Consider the following 17,728-nt stretch of genomic DNA (forward strand, 5'->3'; position numbering starts at 1 on the left):
CTTCATTTCAGTTATTGCATTCTTCATTTCTGACTGGTTCTTTTCTATGTTTTCTATCCCCATTTTTATGTTTCCTCTCTCCTTACTGAAGTTCTCTCTGAGATCACTGAGCGTCCTTATAACCAGGGTTTTGGACTCTGCATGTTATAGACTGCTTGCCTCCATTCTATTTAGTTCTTTTTCTAAGTTTTGTTCTGTTTACTTTGGGACACGTTTCTTTGTCTCCTCGTTTTGGCATGGGGAGATTCTTCAGCCCCAGGCTGTATAGCTGACGTCACAGTCTTTGCACACAGTCTCAGCACCATGTAGGCGGAGAGCCAAGGAGTCAGCAGAGACCTCACAAACCCACCAGCTTTGGCCGCTGGTTTTACATTCATCGCTCAGATCTGTAAGAAGTCTCCTATCACTACTAGGACCGCAACCAGAGCAGTTCTCCCCACTTCAAGTAGTGATTTCCTCTGTTGTAGAAGATGAGGGGAGGGAGTACAGAGAACAGACTTCATCAGAGAAGGGACTTCAGCATTTTCTTTGATTCTTTGCTTTGAAACCAAAGCCTAGGCCAGAAGAAATCATGAAAAAATTCCTCAGTGAGTTTCTGGGGTGAGAAGTAAAGAGGACAGTGGTTTGGACCTACTCCTTTGAACTAAAATTCCTTCAGAAAGGGAATTATGTGTCAACTATTAGCCAATCTGACATGACCATTTTGATCAGAATTACTGAAGAAAAGAAAGTACAAATAGGCAGAACTTATACAATCTACTTATTTCAGCCAGATAGTAAAGAAGTATAATCTTCGTTACCCCACAGAATTTAAGTTATTTTGAATTGCTGTTAAAGGAATGAAAATTTTATTTCAAAGTACTTCTTCCATTTGTCAATTGAAACAATGGTGTTTGTTACATAATACTTGGTTCACTAAAGTTATCTAAGGCAAGAAACACCAAAGATACGCTTTGCCAGGTAAGGCAAAAAGAAGAATCTGTTGGTTCAATATTAATATATCAAGTCAATAGATCAAAGGGAAAAAACACGTATCTTGACAGGTGTCTAAAAGTTTTTGATGAAATTTAATATGTAATCCTGATAAAAGTATTATTAAATAAACTATAACTGAAAGAGTATCTCAATCAACAGCCAAAAGTGTTTTTTTTTTCTCCCCCTCCAATTCAAGCCATTGTTCTCAGTCTAGTTGCAGAGAATGCAGCTCTCTGGCCCATGTTGGTATTATGAACATTGCACTAACTGGCCCGTGTGGGAATCGAACTGGCGACCTCAGCTCTCCAACTGCCTGAGCCACCCGCCCCAGAAGTATCCTTAACCCTAGATACTACTGCCCATTCAGGTCAGTGAGGCATCCAGAATACTGCCGTAACTATGTAACGACGTGCTCTGGAAGGTCTAGATAATTCAGTGCGGTGAAGAAAGTACAGTGGTCTCCTTTGATGAACATGTCGGTTTACGAACACCATACATTTTATGGATCTATGGTATCATTAGATAGTAAAATTCGTGCTAAATTTGCAATTTTAGGGGTGGGTTTTAAAGGTCTGGAACGGATTAATCCATTTTGCGTTTCTTCCTATGGGGAAACCGTGCCTCGGTTTTCGAACGTTTCAGAACTCGAATGTCTTTCGGAATGGATTACGTTAGAAAACCGAGGTACCACTGTAGTAAGTATAAAGTACTGCAAATAAATACAATTATCATTGCAGATTATAAAATTACTTCAATGTTATATATATTCAATACATGAATATTACATAATTGTGTATCTACACCGATGACACACATATTTCTATGTAACATGTAATCTGTACATGTGTGTAACATGTAATCTCCATGCATACTGTATCTAAATACTCTGAAGAGGAAAATTAGGCAAAAGCAGTAGGCAGGTGATTCACAGAAAAAATATAGATGGCGAACAAACACACAAATGTTTTCTCATTAGTTACTAAAGAAATGCAAATTAAAGGAAGATGCTCATTTTTGCCTATCAAATTGGAAACTAGTTTTTAAATTTAAATTTTACCACTGTGTAGGAGAGGATTTGGATAAACGAGCATTCTTACACATTGCTAGTGCTGTAGAAATGGACAACCTACCTGGAGGGAAAATTTACAAAATAAATGTTCACAATTCTAGGACTTCCAAATAAACCTTTATGAAAACCAAAACATACTTATAATAGTGAGAGTTGGGGATTAGTTAACAAAATCATGGTGCATCTGAACAGTAGAATGCTATGTAGCCATGAAAAATCACGTTTTCAAAGACTAAGAACTGCCGTGGTATAACGCCTGTGACAGCACGTTCCATGACAAGGGAACAGGATACAGAGCACTGTGTATACACCACAGTCTCCTGTTTATTAATCGCCTCTTTGACAGGCACTGTTCCTTGCCATGAGCCAATCCACAACAGAGGCTGGAGAAGCCAAACACTCATTCTGCTCATCTTGACATGTTGGGGTGACCCCATTTCACCTGCACAAAGCAGCCCCTGCACCCACCCCACCCGCAACACAGAAGATGAGAAGGTGCTCCAAAACAATTGACCACACAGCATCTTGCCTTTATCGTCGTTCCAAACAGCAGACAATCCATGCGTCTCACAATCTTCAACCAGTTCTTGCTACCAATGAGTGAAAAGCCTTCCTGCAACAAAATAATTAAGCGAAATTAGCAACAGAAGAAAACCGGGACATGAAGAATCGCTGCAGGGCAGCGGCTTCCTATCAGAAAGCTGTGTGATGATTTGTTCTCTGACTGAAACGACTCAGTATCAATACTGCGAGGCCGACCCCAGGGAGTCCCTATTTCCTCGTGCTCTTCCTGCACAATCCACACCAACTCGTACCTTTTATTCCTTTTCTTAATCTTTTCAGATTGAAAAACGACTAACTATTAGAGACAGTAAATGTCCAGTCATATTTGCCATCATACTCTTCTATGCCTCTAGAATTTGCCAAAAATACGAACTTACATTCTTGAAAGCCAAGGGTTTCCATTATATTAATGATTAACTTATCTCACACATCCCTAACTACAGAGTGAGGTTTCTCTTCACAAGAATCTTTTTTTTCGGATTCCTATGAATGGGGAAAATGAAGCCATTTGTTTTCAGATGTCTAATGTTTAGTTCTTCATTTCAATCTGAAAAAAACAAGGCAAAGAGATGAAGGCAGTAGCGGGCACACCAGTCTTAAAACAGGGACAACAGGTGGATCCTAAAGGTGGAACGATGATCTTTTTCTGCAGCTTAATAAATAGCATTGACTGTCTAATGATTATGGCAGCTGATCGCTCCAATGATGTTGTCAGTGCATTTCCTCAGCTAAGCAGCCCGTTAAGTTAGACGGTGTTCGGCATTTAGGGAAATGAACCCAGGGAACTGGAAAGCTGACAGTGCGGAAAACCCGTGTGCACACTGCTTTTCTACCTTGAAATGTTAGTCCACCCAGCCAGGGAAGGCTGCTGTGGGAACCTGAGAAATCTCTAAGTCTTGGAAAACAAGCAAATGCTGTCCCTTACCCATGGAAACCCTCACAAAACTCTGTTCCTAAATCTGAAGATGACGAAACTTCTATCGAAATGTACAGCCCACGAAAACTGTGTAGGTTAATTCCTTGACATTTTTATCAGAAAAAAGAATCAATTCCAAAATGTTGATTCTAAGAGTTTTATCATTAATAGTTTTTTTTTTTTAAAAACAGAAAAAGAAGTTAGGAAACCATTTGTGATTTCTTCTTAAAACTCTCTTGGAATTAGCAAGACAATTTGTTCATTATTATATCCAAAAACACGTAAATGTTGTAGCTATAAATGGCAGTATATGGGGAAACTGCACTCACACACATTGATGGTGGGAATGCAAACTGGTCCACCTGTTATGGAGGGCAATTTGGCAATGCCAACATTACATACTCATTACATTACACATTACATACGCGAAATTACATATGCATCCACTCTTTAATCCAGCAACCCCGATACTGGGAATTCATTTTGTAGATCAGCCTGTACATGCATGAAGTGACGTGTGGACAAGGTTAAGCATTTCTGCATTTTTAATGGTAAAAGATTAGAAACAAGTATGCACCAATGTGGACTGGTTAAAGTGTGGTACTCTATAGACTGGAACACTATAAAACTGTGAAACATAATGGATGGTCTATTAGCAGCACTGTCCAGTAGAAATATAATTTGAGCCATATATGTAATTTAGTCATATTTTAAAAACAAAAAGAAACTGGTAAAATTTTAATATTTAAGATATCAAAAATTATTTCAACATGTAAACAATGTAAAACATTATTAAGATAGTACAACAATATGTAAATTAAGTCTTTAAACTCACACCATAGCTCAATTTGGAGGCTGTATTTTACATGGTAAAAGTGAAATGCAGTTCTACCAAAACAATAGAGTTGAGTTTAATGGTGAAATATTTTATACTGCTTCCATCTTAAAACCAAAACTTAAATTAAATAAAATTCGAAATTCTGTCTTTTGGTTGACCAGCCGTATTTCAAGGGCTCAGTAGCCACAGGTGGTCCCTGGCTGCCTTCTCGGACTGTGCAGTTCTGTATGAATTGATCTCGAAGGTATATGGTTCAGCACAAAAAGCAAGCTACAGAACAACGTCCACAGCATACGACTTTTTGTGTAAGAAAGGGAGGGGACACACAGTGTGTACAGTCACGTGCTGCATAATAACATTTTGGTCACCAAGGGGCCACATATACAACAATGGTCCCTAAGTCATAACGGAGCTGAAAAACTGGCCCGGTGGCGTAGCTGTGGTAACGTCCCAGAGCAACACTTTACGCCGGTGTCTGTGGTGATGCTGGTGGAAACAACCTACTGTGCTGCCAGTGGTGTAACAGTCTAGCACACACAATTCCAGCAGTAGACCGTACAATCTAGCTGTGTAAGTTGTCTAGTTGATATCCGTGCAAGGATGAAATGGCCTCGCGATGCATTTCTCAGAAGGTATCCTGGAAGCTAAGCTGTGCACCACTGCATTCTTATTATTGGTTTGTATTTCCACTTAAAACACGGAAGCATCAGTACACAAGAGACTAAAAATAATTATCTGTAGGAGTGGGAGTGAGCCATCGGGGCTGGGGGAGGGAGGACGAATTTGTCCTGGAGGCCTTTATACTGCTGCGATTTTTTGAACCACAGAAGCCTCTTATGCACGTCTCCGGGCCTATGGGTACATGAGGCTCCCCATTCCGGTATGGCGTCCACTCCAGGAGGGGGCGGGGCAGGACCTAAAGAAACGCTGTCTGTGGGAACAGGCATCTTACAACTTTTCTGTAAACCTAAAACTATTCTAAAACAAACAAAGCTTTATTTAAAAAGAACAGACGCGCTCAGCTCTTGGCCCTGGCCCAGGCTTCTCCTTTCCTATCTCTAGTCCAGTTTGGACCCTACCGGACTTCTCCACGTGGCGAGTCGCTCTCTCTCCATGGAACCTCGCCCATTTACCCCCGACGTGTTGCGGCCTCTGTGAATGGCATCACACGCCCGTCACTGACCCACGTGATCCCCCTGGTATCATGCTCGAATCCTGCTTTCTTCACTCCTCCTGCAGCACCAGTCACTCCCCAAGTCTTAGAGATTCTACCCCCAAACAGCTCTTTCATGTGACCCTTTCCCCCATTTACACTGCCACTGCCACCTCAGGCTGCCCCCAGTTCTCCCCAGAATTATGCAGTATCTTCCTTCCTCCAGGCCCAATTTCAATCTATCTATGCTTCTGCCAGAGTAGTCTTTGTAAAGCCAAAGTATGGTGCCGTCGCGGCCCTACCATCCTGCCCTCCTCCACACCCGCCACAAGAAACACGTGCAGGTAAAGCCCCGATTCCTCAGTGCACGTCGCCTCTCACACTGGGCTTCTGCCTTTTAGGGGCGATTGTTTCCTCCAGCTCTCGTACAAACCCCGTACTAGAACCACAACGTCCCTGCAATCCCGCACACGTCATGCTCCTCACACCTTGATTTCAATGTCCAGATCGTTCCTGCACTGGCCTTCCTCTTTCACTCATCTTTTAAAACTCAGCTTTCTGTCAACCATCCGCACAGGGCAAAGCTGGCTGACAGCTCAGGATCTTGTACCTTCAGGCTGCATCATAACCAGTTCCATTTCTTCCTCCCTGGGTCAGCGTCAGCAGCACGCAGCCGGAGCCAGAGCCGTGCTGAGTGGGGGCCGCTGGGCCCGCCTCGCTGACAGAGCACCCCTCAGCTGAGCCACTTTCCGGCTCTCCGTCAGTTCGTCCACACCATTTTGCCTCACACTTCATACATCTCTTTTCTCTGCCTCTTCCCCGATTTTTTGCTTACTTAGCCCCTAATCATTGTTCACTGACCCCTAATCTCAACTGGGTCACCGTTACACCTTCCCATAGCACTCTACCTTTTCCTTTCATAGCATTTCTGTGTACGTGTAGTGATTATTTGCTCAACATCTATCTCTCACTAGACTGTAAGCGCCATGCAGGCAGGGGCTATGTCTGCTTTGCTCACGACTATTCACATAGCACCTATTGTAGTGTTTGACACAAGAAGATGCTTCAATAAGTTTTACTGAGTGAATGAATTAAAGAAGGAAACTCTTTATTCAAATTATCTCGTGCCAGTACCATTTCTTGGGGGCAATGAGGGTCACCAATATAGTACCTGTCCAATGGCGGAGGACGTCTTCCATTTCACTTACACTACTCATGTTCAACATTCAGAAAGAGCTTTTGCATTCACATGCTTCGGGATTTAGTAAAGAAGTCTGTGTACCTAACCGCTTGCCATTCATCTGTTCCCAGGGTTTAACAGGACCTCCCTATCCACCTCTTTGAAAACACGCCTCCTCGAGTCTCCTTTAAGGCTGACCTATCTGGGGAATCAGCTTAGCCCGGCTAATGGCCCCTCCAGGGGCACTCAGTTCGGGGACCTGCACCCCTGCTGTCCCCACTGAACACACTGAGCTTCTACTGGGCCGGCCACTCTGCTGGGGGCTGAAAAGGCACTGAATCTGCCCGGGGGGAGAATGCAGCAGAACCACCCCGGGAGCTTCTCCCCTTGGTTCTGGGGGTACCGGTTCCCCACCCAGTAAAAATCACTGCCATGAAAAGCCACTGTTAACTGATGATAGTCTGCCATACTCGTTGGAGGTGCTGGGATGGGAAAAGGGCTGGGAACTGACAGTACAGGGTGGGAAGGAAAAGAGAGAGGTACTACTCTAGGGATCCCTAGATTAGCAGCAGACAAAAGGAGCCCATACCAAGAAATCACGTCCGGGACAGAGCAATGTAGAAGCTCAGAGGGGCGAGAATCGCAAGTAGAGAACTGTCAGCAGTGTCAGGGGATGCAGTAACACTCAGGTCTAACACGTCTGCGCTGAGGTTAGCCGTCCGGGGGGTGTGCACTGCAAGTCTGTGTGCGGGGGTCAGGCTGCCCCGCCCAGCGCTTTCCAGCTGCCACGGAACCGCGCACTGCCCGGAGCAAGGGCTGTGTCTGCCTCTTTGTATTCTGCCTGCCTGTTGAGTACAAAGAAACAGTGCCAATACCCGACACCCCGTTTCCTCTGATCACACTTTGACCCATCCTTTCACGCTGTCCAGCTCTGGCACAGTCTCCCTGGCACAGGCGCCGTGGCCAGAACGCCACGTGGTTCCAACGAGGGGCCCACACCATACTTTTATATAAAGCGAGGCGAGCTTTGGGGTGGCAAGTGTTATAAATTATGAGGCTCCATTCTACGTTTTAGTTATCCGTGTCCTCCTCGGCTTCTGTTTTCATAAGTAATTAAGGTTAAAAGAAGGGAGAAAAAGAACTAAATAATGCATGCAGAGATTAGATGCAGACAATCTGACATCCGAAGATGGTGGAAAACACCACCTGTGCCTTCCCCCTGACCAAACCACTTCCCTGCTGTTGATTCTACCACTGAGTGTTTTTCCGACATCTCTCAGTTCTGACTTTACCTATCAGTCTGAGCAGGCAGCCAGGAGGTAGGTAGCATGGGGATCACTGGCATTTACCAGGTAATTCGGTTTAGAAACATACCCAGATATGATCATAAGTGCTTTGAAGAAAACAGCATTTTACTTTTATGGAAACAATTTAAAATGTTCATACCTGCTACCGATACCCTGATTCAGAGGAAAACAGCATAGAAAAATATGTTTACAAAAATAACTTGATGACTAACCACGGACAATCCACCTCGTCCCAAGCCCAGAGTACCCAAAAGGCTTCTTGATGAATGTGAGGTGTTTAGGTGCCAGGCGATTTATGTAAAAACTAGGTCCTGGCTTACGCTGCAGCGTTCTGCTTCTGACTCACTTTCCCTGGAGCTCAGGGTTTGCAGGTTCAAATTACACTGAAAACAGGAAACACATATCCATGATAAAGGAGCTGCTACAGAATATGAAGATAATATGCAGAGAGAAGAAAGCAAGCAAAAGAACTGGGGGTTTTTTTAATTAAATTTTCAATAATCATAACCAACTGTTATTTATTAAGCTAATAAAAGGGAGCAATAAGGTAGATAACAAGAAATAATTTATAGCTGGGTTTGAGGATTAGATTTTGATCTTGGATTTCAATATGAGTATTTCTGCTATATTCAGAAATACACAATATTGTGCTTGGAGGAGAAATAATCGTCCTCCTCAGAGGACGTCTCCACACTTAGGATGAAGATAAACAAACAACAGCCCGCCTCGGACGGAGACGGCTCAAGCGAACACGCCCGTTCAATAACTGACGTTAGTTTGGAGCTTGGATTGTCCTCACTTACAGGGGATATATAAGCAGTTTGGTTTTGTAGTGAAACACCGCCTGTTCGGCAGGAGTAAGATAAATAAAATGAATGAAGAATGTTAACCCATAGGAGCACTACGTTTTAGAATGTTTAACATCTAGAAACCACGCTGTTAGGAAAAGTCACAATTTGTTCCAAGAATATTTATTAAGGATCTGTTATGTACCAGGCTCCGTGCCAGGTCCTATAACTGACTCCAGAGGATCCAAATCCCGTGGGGACCTGACTGATAGCCTAGAGGAAATCCGACAACCACTTAACAGTAACTATCAATGTGGCAAGTTACACGTTTCTACAGAAGCACTGAAAAGAGGCATTCGAGTATAAGGCCCAGAGGAAATGACCCTTGAACTGATTTTTAAAAAGACTTTTATTTTGAAATAATTGATCGACTTTTATCTCTGTAATATAGATTTTCGAACACACACAAAAGTAGAGAAAACAGTAAAATAGTATGATTTCATTTCACGTGCACCCATAACTCCCACTGCCCGCGTTATTCTGAAGCAAATCCAGACATCTGTAAATATTTCAGAATGCATCTCTAAACGCTAAAGACTTTTCTTAAAACATAAACACAAAACCATTATCATGCCTTTAAAAATTTCCTCTAAGCACTACTTAGGCCAACCAACACTCAGTTACGTGCACGAGAAAAGAACGGCCCGGGATCTACATACATCAGTCACGTCAGGCTGCTCATTCTTTTGTTCGTTTTCTACATCCGCACCGATTTCTGTCTTTACTGTTGGCTATTTAGAGGTGTGTTAAACTCTCCCACTGTGATGGTGGATTCATCCGTTTCTTCTTAACGATTTTTTATGTTAAAAAAAAACATTTAGCGCAAGTCATTACCTAAGAAGACTTTCTTTATATGTGGCCCATCCTGAAAGAGACCCATTCTCTTTGTTCTCGTATCTCGTTCACACTGTTGTCACATGTAGCACTCTGTCCCGTGTGCCGCCTGGTCCGTGACACCCGTGAGAACAAAGAACAGACTGCATACCTTTTCGTCTCTTAGCCCACGTATGACATTCAAATGCCTGAGGGAGGTCCCAAGGTACAACATTCCGTTATGAAATGAGTCCTGGGGATATAAGGTACAGAATGGTAATAACCACAGCTAGTACTGTCCTGCATATTTGAAAGTTGCTAAGACAGCATATCTTAAAAGTTCTCATCACAAGAAAAAAAATGTCACTATGTAAGGTGAGAGATGTTAACTAGACTTATTTTGGTGATCATTTTACAATGTATGTAAATATTGAAGCACTATGCTGTATACCTGTAACTAATATAATGTTATATGTCAATTATACTTCAATAAAAAATTAAAAATGACACTCCATAGGCACTTATAAATGTTTATGCATAAATGAAGAAAATGTCCAATGGCATACAAGTGTGTTGATTTCTTATAAACAAGTATAATGATGAATTACAAATGTCCTAGAAACTGGATTAAAAGTACTCTTTTAAAAGTTACTAATGTGTTACTAATGACACATAACACAAGTGGACTGTTTAAGAGAAGACCAGGAAAAGCTTCGTGGACCATACAATCAATGCCACTGCAAAGCAAAACCATCACAGAGTTCAGAGGCATGGCCAGGGTACGGGCCGGGGGTGGTGGTAGGTTCAGCTTCTGAGAGATTCAACCCCTAAAATCCCCTTGCCTTTGGCTGTTAGGAAATGCAATACATTAGTCTTTAAGGAACATCTGTGTACATAACTTGTGGAATTAGTCAATGCGTCTTTTAAAAAATATTTTAATTGCGGTAAAAAAGTACACAACATCAAACCTACCATCTGAACGTCTTTTAAGTGCACCGTTCAGTGATATTAAGTGTGTTCACAATGTTGTGCAACAGATCTTCTGGACGTTTTCATCTTGCAGAACAAACTTTGTACCCACTAAACAACAACTCATTTCCCCCACCCCCAGCCCCTGGCAGCCACCATCCTACTTCCTGTCTCTATAAGTTTGACTGCTCTGGGGACCTCATACAGTACTTGTCTTTGGCGACTTGGTTATTTCACTGAGCACAACGTCCTCAAGGTGCCTTCATGTCGTAGCGTGTGCCAGCATTTACTTCCTGTTTAGAACAATACTCCACTGTACGTATAGACCACATTTTGTTTATTCATTCATCGGTCGATGGACACTCGGGTGGCTTCCACCTTTTGCCTACTGTGAATCATGGTGGTGTGATCGTGGGGGTACCGAATACCTCTGGCAACCTGCTTTCAGTACTTTTGGATACAAGCCCAGAGGTGGGATTGCTGGATCATATGGTAGTGCTCTTTTTAATTTCTTGAGGAAGCATCAGACTGGCTCTCACAGCAGTGCACCATTTACAATGCCACCAACGTTCCAGTTTCTCCACATCCTCAACGTTTTGTTTTGTTGGTGTTTTTTATAGTAGTCGCTCTTTTACCTGATGTGTTATCCCGCTGTGGTTCTGATTTGCATTTCTCTAATTAGTGATGGTGGGCATCTTCTCATGTGCTTGTTGGCCTCAATGTGTCTTTAAGATTAATTACTACGCAGCTCCCCAAACCAGGAGTAGCACATGCAGCAAGAATAATTACAACATTTCTCTAGCCATAAAAATGAGCCCCAAGGGTTCATTCTGTAAGTAATAGTAACACATCGATCCATTCTTCCTTTAGGCCTAAAAGATTATCTACAACGTATGTTGCAGAAACATGTATTCATACATATTGGGCCCCAAACATCTTTCATAGTTGTCTGTGGTTGTCTGTGTCTGTGTCATAGTTGTCTGTGGAAACATAGATGTCTGTGGTTTTCACCTGCCCAGCACACACGCACTCTTCCTTCTTCTGGGAACACAGCTTGATTTCTTTGGGGAAGCCACCCGTCTCTTACTCACAGCCCATGTGATTCAGACAAGACTACTTCCTTACTGGGCTCAACTCCAGGGGTGAGCAGGTGACCCCGGCCTGGCCAGTCAGCGTATCTAATTGCTTCAAACCAAACTGATTAGTTTATGGATAAGCATGGGATACAAATTAGTAAAATCCAAGTCAATCATGAAATTTTTGCTAGAACTAGGAAGGAGTACTCTTTTCATCAGGATTGTAAGGAAAAGAAAAGCCTGAAGTTGCCAGGGGTCACCGGAAGAGATCCTTCCTTCGAGGAAAGCAGAGTTGAGAGACAGAGAATTAGATAATGATATTGTTTGAGCCCCTGGATTCAATGTGCCAGAGGTCACTCCTATCCTTGGACATTTCATTTCCATGAGACAGTAAGTTATTTATTTGTTTAAAGGAAATTGAGTTTCTGTTATTTGTAACCCCCCAGATTTAATTAATACATAGCTTAAGACAAGCATAATTCACTTAAACAACTCAATTACCTATCCAAATTTCCCTGTCCAGTTGCCATACCATTTTAAGGTAAGGGGGGCAGGGGAGTGGTAGATGAGGGTAAAGGGGTCAAATATATGGTGATAGAGGGAGAAATGACTCTGGGTGGTGAGCACACAATACAATAAATAGATGTATTATAGAAATGTACACTTGAAACCTATATAATTGTACTAACCCATGTCACCCCAATAAATTTAAAAAATTCCACATCTTCTCATTTAACAACATACAAATTAACAAATTTTTTATCCTACTTTCACTCAATGTCTTAGCAGTATTCACCATAGCTATCCACCTTTTCCTGTTTGAAACATGCCTTCCCTGGCTTCTGTGAGCCACGCTTTCTTCCTACCCCTAACAGCTCCTTCCCTTATTCTCTTCAACCTTTCCTTTGTTCATTTTTTTCAACCTCTCCCTGGCTCTCTTCACCACACACACAGCCTCGATTACTATTTAAATACCTATGATTCCCGAATCATGTCTCTAGCGCAGACCTCTCTCTGACCTTCAGAGATCCAGGAGGTTAACTGTTATACAGTAAATGAGGACATGTGGAACTGCCATTTCTGCTTGAGTGTCTCAAAGACACGTCCAGTTCAAACTGCAAAACCAGAGCCAGGGTCACACACACACACCTGCCGCCAGGCCTGGCTCTTCACTAGAGCTCCCTAACCACAATGAACGACGCCCCCTCAGTGGAGCTGCACAAGCCAGAAACCTAGAAGTTTCCTTCATATCTCTGCCCTCGCCGCCCCCATTCCCAAACCACCACTAGCGGGTTTGATTTTAGCTTTTAAGTATCTCTTCAATCAATCCATTTCTTTCCACCCTGGTAGAAGCTACCATCTTCTTTCCCGATTTACTAAAATAGCTTCGTAAAGTAGGCTTCCTATCCTTACACACACCTCCTCTTCTTTACACTGAGATATTGTTTTTATCTAAAATCACAACTGGTCTGATCACTCCCCTGCTCAGAATCCGTCAATAGTGTCCTATTTCTCTCAGGACAGAAACTAAATCTTTTCTATGGTCTACAGAAGACTAAGTGGGAAGGGTGAAGTATATAAACATCTACATATCGAGTTCATAACCAGCAGACTTTGGAAGATCATGACCTGCCAAGAAATCCTAAGGGCCCGTTAGGACCTTTTAGGACAAAGGTCCACGGCCACAGCTGAAGCTTCCATTCTGATGAAGTTCTCTCAGCACCCCACTCCGTGCCCTCCCCCATCTGGATGCTGGGTGCAATGGAATTGGTGGATGTGGTCTTAGAAAATGACTGCAGTTTTGGAGCCGATAAGCGCCTTTCACAGCACGTCTCTTTGCGGAAGCCTTGGCCCAGAATCCACCTCACATCCATGTGTCACTGTGCTCTCCAAGGCTTTGCTGCTCCCCCTTCACTTTCTGTTCCTCAGGATTCAGCCTGGCAGTAACCCTGGGAAACCTTTACATATCTATGCTCTGATTTTACAGTTTAACTGTCAAAGGGACATTTATTTCTTTTCTTTCCAGGTTACAGGTGGGTGCCTCTCTAAAGCCCCTGGATACTTAGAACACTAATAATCAGAACCTTTCTTTAATTTTACTTGCAGTATAAAAGCTATAGAAACTAGTCTTTATGTTCAGTTCCTTGTGAAGAAAGTGGTTTGTGGACAAATAAAAAGGGAGCTGTTATGTGCCTTCTCCAGCATCCCATATTCACAAAAGGTTAGTCCAGGTCCTAGTGTAGGCTGCTGTGACAAACATCATACACTGAGTGGCTTACACAACACACATTTCTCTCTCCCAGTTCTGGAGGCTGGAAGTCCAAGATCAAGATATCGACAGGCTCAGTGTCTGGCGAGGACCCGCTTCCTGGCTTGTACACAGCCACCTTCTTTTTGTTTGTTCACACAGACTTTTCTCAAGGGTGGGGTGGGAGGCGGGGGAGAGGGAGAGCCAGACAGAGCCAGAGTCTCTCTTCTTCCTTTTCTTATAAGGGCAGCAATCCCATCATGAGGGCCCCACCTTCAGGACCTCATCTAACCCCAATCACCTCCCAAAGGCCCCACCTCCAAATACCATCACATTGGGAGTTAGGGATTCAACATAGGAATTTAGAGATGGACATAATTTAGCCTATAAAGCCCATAAAAGTCATCTTCAGAATTCATAAGCAACATCACCAAGACAATAACTACAGCAACCCTGTAGGAATACAGATCTTTTTATATTTGCTGAGATATGTAAACATTTTTAAATTTAAAAATAATATAATCATACTCTAGAGCTACTGAAAAAGAAATCTCTGACTCTCAAACTTATACTAAAAATGATAAAAGATAACACAGTAAGTTGTTTGAATAGATTAATATATCTAAAGAAAAAATCTATCAGAGCATCAAAGGCAAATATTGGTAGTACCCATGCAAGCACTTGCTAGAAAAAAAGAGTTTTAGCCACTGTACTTAAAAATATTCTTACAACAAACGTTTTCTCTTTTTTAAAAAAAATTTTTTTGGGGGGAATATGAGGGAACAGTGTGTTTTTCCAGGACCCATCAGCTCCAAGTCAAGTTGTCGTTTTCAATCTAGTTGTGGAGGGCGCAGCTCACTGGCCCATGAGGGAATCGAACCGGCGACCTGGGTGTTAGAAGCACTGCGCTCTAACCACTGAGCAAACTGGCCACCCCAATGTTTTCTCATTTTAAAGTATTTCCTTTTAATTTTTCTTACCATTTTGTGTTATTAAAGTACACACATATTCTGAACTGTGCCTTTTCCCCGTAACGTTATTATATCACAAGCATTTTTCATGCTGTTACGGTTTTGTGAGGATAATTTTTAATGCCTGCCATTGGGTCCACAATTTTTTAGAAAGCATCACTTCAGTGGTGGGTCTATAGACACTTCCATTGTGTCCCCAGTATGAATGACACTGTGATGAACATTTCTGAATACATGTAGCTTTTTTATATTTCAGATTGTCATCTTAGGACAGATTCAGAGAAATGGAAGTGAGTTACATGTTACCAACTGTGCTCTGTGATGGGGGGTGAGGGGTGGGGGGATTCTTGACAATATTGGCAAATGAGGAAAACAGTTTAGGGAAACAACGTGCTGTGTCACCAGCAGTATGAGCATACTAGTTTCATCATAGTCTCACCAACACATTGTATATTGAAACTTAATTTTCCCTTATTAAAGAAACTAAAACATTGTGTATTTTAATACCTGCATCTTTGACCACTATCTATTTACTCTGTTCATTCATTCATTCCTTCATTCCTTCATTCAGCAAGTAGGCCTCTCTCTGTGTGCCAGACACTGTGACGGACTCTGGGAAAAATGGCGAGAGACACACTCTCTGACCTCAGAGAGCTTGCAGTGTAGAGGCAGAGACAGAAAGTAAGCGCCACCACAGGGGCAGGAAGCTGCAGGGACACACAGAGATGGCACTTGGGAACAAGTTCCTCCGAAAGCTCCGCTGAGCTTCATTCTGAGCTACTGAGACTGGACCTATTTCTGTATGTTTGTTTATTCATTCTGTTTTCTTGTTTTGTCAACTGCTTGCTCGTGGATGTTTGCTTACCTAGCTGTAACACTCTAGTCTTCGTTAATTTGTGTGAGCTCTTTGCTATAATAAAACGTCCTTTTGTGCTCTAAATATTGTTTCTAGGCTTTTAACATAAAATACCCTTATGTGTGTGTATATACATATAGATATTGTAGCTATTTAATATGCAATGGAAAAAATGAATAGTAAAAAACATTTCAAAGTAAAGAGTAAGTCCTCTTCCCCTCTTTGTCCTTCAGCCACTCAGTTCCCCTCCTGGACAACCACTGAAACCTGCAGATATACTCTATGCATATACAAAAGCAAATATATATATACATGATATACTGGGGGTGCCAAAAGAATGTATACAAGTGGACACTTTGGTCAACGTTGCTCAAGCAGTAGTTTGCTGTAATCAGAAGTGTCTGGATGCTGATGGGAACCATGTTGAGCACCTCTTGTCATTGCAGACGTCAAACGTGAGTTGTATTTATCTTTTGTTATTGGTATATATTGAATTGCCAATTACAATGCAGTTTTCCTTTCTTAAAATGTGTATACATTTTTTTGGCACCCTCTGTATTTGTCTAAGTTATATACACACGGTTTCCATTTCTGTGGATTGCCTCTTTATATCCTTTGCCCATTTATAACTGAGTTATAATTTATTTTATTAATTGAAATTGTAGACATTCTTTATATATCCAAGAAATAAACACTTCATTTTAAGTTGAAATTTTTTCTGTTGTCATGTTTTTCTCCTTTTAAGAAAAACTCTGTTTATAGTATTGTCTCCACGCAGAAAGCATTGATTTTTTTATGCAGCAAACATTATCAATCTTTTCTTTTATAGATTCTGAGTTTTTATATCTGATTTAGAAAGGCCTTCCTCACTACATTTAAAAACTTTTCTAGTTTGGTTATGTATTTTGTGGGACATACCAAAGTTTTCTACTTTTATGTAGTCAGTATCTCTTCATCTTTTCCTTGGCGATTTAGAAAATCCATTCTGAGGTCAGAGAGCTATGGATTAGCCACAGACTTATGTGAGTACCTTCCCCTCAGCCCTGTATCGCTTATGTTCCCGGGACCTCTACGGCTGCCGTGCTCGTTGGCTCTTCAGGCTTCTAAGGCAGGATTTATAAAACCCATTCATTCATTTATATTTATCCATCAAAATATTCACAACTGTAACAACAATGCTTCTACAAATGACTGAATTTAATTTTGATAAAAATATACATATATGGTTGAATTAAACTATAATCCTTATCAAACTAAGTCTATCCGCATTGTTCATAGTTAACACCAATTTCTGATCCAATTCTTGAATTATTAAATATAGCACGTTTGCTGGCATTGATTTCTAGTGGCACTTCAGCCATGTGGCACTTCAGCACCACAGGCATCTTTTTAAACTTTTAATTTGTAGATTTCACCAGTGGTAGTAATTAGAACATCAGGGAACCGGCTGAGCCAGGTATAATGCCACCTCTTCTATTTCAGCTCAGTTAGACAATACCAACTGACAGCAACAGTAGAATCAAGACAACATGGCAAAGCTTTAAAAAAAGAGAAGGGTCACAATTCAGAATCCTATTTCTCAGTTCACACTGTCTTCCATTAACAGAAACTGTGTGACAAAAGACCAAATATAAGAAGTAAAAGCTTTCAGCTTCTAAGAAATAACACAGCTTTCCTTACCTTTAATATATGGAGCCTACTATATGTTTTCTGCATCAAATAACTAAATCAATGTGAAAACATTCGCTTGTAAGAACAAGAAAAGCAGTGGGGATGTTAATTCTGTCAGTTCAGAAAAGCCGCTCTGCACAGACCACCTCTTCAGGCATGCCCTCCTCAAGTGCTCCATCGGTGGAGATGAAAATAAAAAGAAAGTCTTTTCACATTAGGAGGGCAATGTTCTGGGAGCTACAATAATCACGGTAGACTAGGAATTTTCTATAAT

At 41.8% G+C, this 17,728-nt stretch overlaps 1 protein-coding gene across 1 annotated transcript in view; it reads right to left on the bottom strand.

Annotated features, from left to right (window-relative positions):
• REC114 (REC114 meiotic recombination protein) overlaps positions 1–17,728 on the bottom strand; it is a gene marked incomplete at both ends in the record, with an annotated part of 79,926 nt that overhangs the window by 10,086 nt on the left and 52,112 nt on the right. The window contains one exon of the mRNA XM_081048288.1: positions 2,574–2,657. Coding sequence (XP_080904414.1) covers positions 2,574–2,657 — 84 coding nt within the window. The remainder of the gene's footprint in view (positions 1–2,573; positions 2,658–17,728) is intronic.

This window comes from Rhinolophus hipposideros, assembly GCF_964194185.1.
Source record: "Rhinolophus hipposideros genome assembly, chromosome: 5".
Classification (NCBI taxonomy): Eukaryota; Metazoa; Chordata; class Mammalia; order Chiroptera; family Rhinolophidae; genus Rhinolophus; species Rhinolophus hipposideros.